This window comes from Berghia stephanieae, chromosome 1 (genome assembly GCF_034508935.2).
Source record: "Berghia stephanieae isolate SIO BIC M18660-M18661 chromosome 1, UCSD_Bste_1.3, whole genome shotgun sequence".
NCBI lineage: Eukaryota > Metazoa > Mollusca > Gastropoda > Nudibranchia > Aeolidiidae > Berghia > Berghia stephanieae.
Window position 1 is genome coordinate 106,025,845 of NC_088360.1, and position 5,762 is coordinate 106,031,606.

Genomic DNA, 5,762 nt, shown 5'->3' on the forward strand with positions numbered 1-5,762 from the left:
AAAGACATAAATACGTTACTATATTCAAGATAGACGACAGAGATACTTTGTTGGTCCTTTCCCCTTTCCAAGATATTTCTACAAGAAAAGACCTACCAATTATCTCTATCTGAAATTTAGTACTGTCTTTATTGCTTTTTGATGTTGGCTGAATAAGGGTTTTGAGCCCGAAACGTTCCGTGTTTGGTATTTTGTTCTTATTTTAAAGCTGTTATGTCCATTTTGTTTATTACTTTTCACAATCATTAGAGTCAAAAATAATAACACAGACTAACAACTTTTTTCATGTTTATTCAACTTCAGATGAAAAACGAGAATCACCAAATACCTCCCCTAAGAGATCCATGTCCCGGGTTTCGGCACCAAGTCGTTTGCTGTACGTCAATGAACGACAAGGGACACAGGACTCCATACGACTACGGCACAGGTTTGTATCATCATTATACTCCACTAATGGACTCTTTCTTGAGCTTTTATATAGAGCAATATCAACTAAACGTGCTTTACAAGTGATCCCTGACCAACAGAAACACGTAACATGTAGAACGAGACATGACGCCTGTTAGGCGATATTACATTTTTTTTCCGACAGAGACAACGCTGTTAACGGCCAGGTACTCATTTTACGCCTGAGTACGGTGAGAGAATATGAGTACAGAGCCTTTTCCAAGGACTCAACCTTGCGCCGAGCGATGCTCGAACCCAGGACCTTCCTATTTAGCACACTGACTGACAAATGGGCACGAGTATATATTTTGATTATTCTAATGTTACATGAACTAAATTTTTTATCACTCTATTTTTCCACAGACGACGCCGTATTGCTATGTCCGATGATGGATCACGGTGTGTCTCCTCGTTGTCAGTGGCGTCTTTGTCCACCCCATCTCTACCCGTCCTTGTCGACAACAACAATCGCACCAATGGACAAATGGAAAAACCAGACAACAGCCGCGTCACTCGCAGTCTACCCGTTACACCTTTACCCACGTCACAGACAACGACAAACGCCACGAAAACCAGCGAAAATGCCAAGAAAATGCAAGATGTAAGTAAAAATAATTTAAAAAAAAACAAAACAAAACAAAAAAGAACTCCCTTTATTCGTCCCTAAGGGTCTACTCCAAGAGAAGATTTCAACCGCAGTGCAGCGCCGCAAAGTGAATTAGAGAGAGGTGACTTGCTGAAGGGTTTGAAGCAAAGACCGTACCGCTGAGCCCACTGTATTTATTGTAAAATATTTATGTTTAGTCCTATGCTGTCTCTTTCTTTCGATCTAATTATCTACCTCCCTATCCACCCATCCATCCATCCATCCATCCATCCATCTGTCTATCTATCTATCAATCAATCAATCAATCAATCTGTCTATCTATCTATCTATCTATCTATCTATCTATCTATCTCTCTATCTATCTATCTATCTATCTATCTATCTATCTATCTATCTATCTATCTATCTATCTATCTATCTATCTATCTATCTATCTATCTATCTTATCTATCTATCTATCTATCTTATGACTGACAAATTTGAATCTTCCTTATCAACGAACAGCCCCTAGATTTATTGTCATCTGCCGATCTTCTTTCTTTCTTTCTTTGATTATTGCTTTGCCATTTTAAAAACAAATCTGGACACAAGTTTTGCAGTTATGAATGTTGACCGTGTTTTTCTCTGACTTTGGGATACAATACTAGCGGTTGTCTTGTTATACTCCAGGACTATATAAAATATGCCCAAACATGGCTTTCGTTAACTTGAAGCCTAACACTAGGATTTGTATTTTGACGTCATTTTTAGAATTCAACTATGCGCCGAGCGAGGCTGGAACCCAGGACCTTCCGATCCGAAAGCGAGTGTCATACCACAAGACTACATAGCCGCACACATTTCATTACTATCGTCTATAGTATTAATAATCAAATCAGTTAAAACCAATGAACTCACAAGTCTTTTATTATTATGGTTTTGTTTTCAGGAGACGAAGGCAATTTTGCAGTCGATGAATGACAAGGAAAGTCATCTGGAGAGAGAACGTGAGAGGCAGCAGGAGCGGCTGGAGAGAATCAGGCGTCAGAAACGGGCATTGGCTGAGGACAGAACTACTCAGGCCATGAAACTGTTGGAGAAAGCTTTGGAAATGGACGAAATGTAAGCATCGTGAAAGAAAACCCAAAAACTAGAGTTGCCTTAATGAGTCAATAAAATGGAGAGACAGATAAAGGGTGTAAATGTGAATCATAAATAAGGGAAAATACAAAACGAACGGCGTTTCGTCTTTGGCCTTTTTCAAGTAAACACGAAATATATATATATATATATATATATATATATATATATATTATATATATAAGAGAGAGAGAGAGAGAGAGAGAGAGAGAGAGAGAGAGAAAGAGAGAGAGAGAGAGAAAGAAAGAAGAGAGAGAGAGAGAGAGAGAGAGAGAGAGAGAGAGAGAGAGAGAGAGAGAGAGAGAGAGAGAGAGAGACTAAAATTGAATTTGAGATTTGAGATTTTAATAAAACAGTTAGAATTACAAATTTTCATCTCTAAATATCTTGTTTGAGGTACGACATTTTAAAAATTCTAATATTACAAATACCATTTCATAAAGCTGGATTTATATTATATTTTTACAGATGAAAATTAAACGGCGTCTCAGAAGTTTTGAATCAATAAGAAAATAGTTTTTAAGGGAATAAAACAACAAAACAAAAGACAGCAGAGCTGTTAGAGAAATATTTCAAGTTTTGTTTAACGCAAACCAGATCTCGAAAAATGATTTTTAAAAAATACATTCATCTGTAATGGATTTCAACGCCTCCACCATTTTGTGTGATCAGCACTTTGATGCGTCGCTCAAGTTCTCTTTGAACATTTTGCGTTCTTAAAACTATAAACGTGACAACAATAAAAACTCGAATGATTTATTGATGTACTGAAAACAAAATCATCTTGATAACTTCATTAGTTTCAGGATAAATACGATTTCTCATTGGTCCCAGGCTTCTGGAACACTGTGTTCATTTTAGTCCATGTTGTATAGTCAGAACAAAAGCTCTGATTTTTGTATAGTCAGAAAAAAAGCTCTGATGACTATTTACCGTTTTGTTATGTTTCGAGACTAATTTAGAATTCAACAACATGCAATGTAGTGCAAAAAACAAACAAACCCCAACTAATTTAATTGAGCCTCCAGAATCTATAATATACTCTTAGTCGCTACACATACAATAAAAATGGGTAACACAAAAGCCAAATACTATTACTATTGAAAAGCCTGCTTGAATAGGAATGTTTACAAAAGATATCTAAAAATTAATGAGCCAGGGAGGGTGTTAGATTTTTAAAAAAATATAATTTGTTCCATACTTTTGGGGCCCCGAAAGAGAAATGTTTTTCAGATGAAGATAGTTTACATATGGGAATATTCATTTCGGCATCGGAGTGAGTGGTCTAGCATTTCTATACATTTCAAGGAGCCCTGAGAGATAAGTTGAAGCTATATCATAATTTAGGTATTTGAAAACCATTGTGGCAATTGTGACCCTTCGCCTCAAAACGGTATTAAGTCGGGTTGGTTAAGATGTTGAAAACTGAATATATAGCCAGAAATATCAGACTTGTGTTGAGTTTGTATGTTTTATTGAGGAGAATGGATACCATATTTTAGGGTGCTAATGCCAACAATTTATATTTTTGACCAGTTTAACATTTAATTCGGCTTTTAAGCATATGGTTCGTTCCGACATAATAACGTTTTGATACGATGGGTCACATAAATTTGAACTTGTATTATGATGTCTTTTTTCTGTTGCAGGATGGCTCGAGACAAAGAACGTCAAGGATTACAGCTTCGAAACAAATTGGATGAGATGAAGAAACGGAAGGATAACGCCAAGAAACAGGACGCCGAATTCGTGGAGATTATAGAGTTGCAAGAAAAGTGACGTTAAATTGTCCAAAAAAAAAATGCACGTAGGTTGTTGAACATTGAAAATCCTGTCTTGAGACGTAAAAAAAAAATGACATTTTAGAAGACGTCTTGACATTGCACTTCTCCACCAGATTTGACAATTTGGATTTCTGGTCCAGAGAAGGTTTGTAAGAAATCACCTGACTGCCCCATGAAGGTGAATTTGTAATGTAAAACGCTATAGACAAACATGAAATACAAGTAGCTCAATTGAAAACAAAACAAAAAAAAAAAAGCACAAAGAGAACGGTTTTCTAGTTATAGTTTTTTGCTGCAAGGAGATGTGGATCATAACACCTCATTTCTTCATTTGTTCCTTTTAAACTATGGGTCAGATTTATAGTGATATCTGACCGATTGAAGGCGTGGTAAGCACACAAGTAAGCACACAAGTAATCCATGGTGTTATAAATACTCCATTCGATTTTACCATTCTATATTCTTATATTTGGAATTAAAGGAGCAGGCACCGGTACAAGGTAAAGAACTGAACAAGTGTGTATGGAAGGTGTCAGACAAAGCAAGAAAAAAAAATACAAGAAAAAAATCATCCCAAAACAAAGTCGATCTCGACTCGGATCCCCAGTTGATGTCGACTGACTTTTGGAGTGTGTTTTTTTTTCTTGTATTTTTCTTTCTTGTTTTGTCTGGCACCTTTCATACACACTTGTTCAGTTCTTATTCTTAAATTTGATGTTATAATACGATTTGAACCGCAATTGCTAACTGGTTGACCTCCAATAAAGACTTTTTAGCCTTGACCTTTCGATTTTCGGGTCAACATAATCACCGATATCAGTCCAAAAATTTTTTTTAAAACACTTTACCGTTAGTGTAGTTAATTTGTAGAATGCTCGGGAACAAAAATATTTTTAAAACCTTATTGGTCTGATAGTTTTTGTGTTTGCCAAATTTTGTCCTTAATTGAGTCCTGTATTTCTCTTATTCTGTTTATTTGTGCCTGTTTAGTCGGGGAAAAGCGCTCTAATAAGTGCTATATGTTATTATTATTATTATATTATTATATTATTATTATTATTATTTATTATTATTATTATTTTTATTATTATATTATTTATTATTATTATTATTATTATTATTATTATTATTATTTTATTATTATTTTATTATATTATTATTTATTATTATTATTATTATTATTACCATTATCATTATTCTTCTTCTTTGAGGTATCTATTGTTGAATTTCAAATGCAGACCAGTTGTATGTGCAGGATTTAATATTTCTTGGTGACTACCTTTAGGCGCAACTCAATGCTGCTACATAGGAATAACATGTTACATTTCATGCCTCAGTGTTGATCTTTCGTTTCATTGCATGTATTGTTAGCATAATATTATGATTATAACATAACAAAACTAAGTAAACTTTCTATGTTTTTGTGTGCGACCCATCGTCCCAACGCGGTAGTATGACTGGATAAACCAGCTGTTAGAAAATAGATATAATACCGCAGTTATCTGGGGGGTCCCGATAGTTCAGTTGGTAGAGCACTCACTTCACACGCAAAGGGACCAAGATCGATCCCGGGGGCAGTCGTGGTTTTTTTTTCCGATACCACTCCCTCCCCTTGTCCACCCAGTAGCTAATGGGTAGCTGGGTCTTTTAGATCTGGTGGAATGTAATTTGTGATAGACTAGCTTCCTAACCCAAGGGTAGCAAGCAATTGCTATTGTCCGAATGAGAATTTAACCCTATAGAAACCGAGATAAACTCCGGCTCCATGAACTTAATAGCTCTAAAGCTCTATGTATGTATGTATA

General features: G+C 35.6%; 1 protein-coding gene across 1 annotated transcript in view; it reads left to right on the forward strand.

Annotated features, from left to right (window-relative positions):
• The window catches only part of LOC144965136 (uncharacterized), a 58,170-nt gene extending 53,645 nt beyond the window's left edge, over nucleotides 1-4,525 (forward strand). Inside the window, exons 4-7 of the mRNA XM_078900116.1 lie at nucleotides 304-427; nucleotides 811-1,048; nucleotides 1,983-2,155; nucleotides 3,823-4,525. Coding sequence (XP_078756242.1) covers nucleotides 304-427; nucleotides 811-1,048; nucleotides 1,983-2,155; nucleotides 3,823-3,952 — 665 coding nt within the window. The 3' untranslated portion in view covers nucleotides 3,953-4,525. The remainder of the gene's footprint in view (nucleotides 1-303; nucleotides 428-810; nucleotides 1,049-1,982; nucleotides 2,156-3,822) is intronic.
• Nucleotides 4,526-5,762: the final 1,237 nt, after the last annotated feature.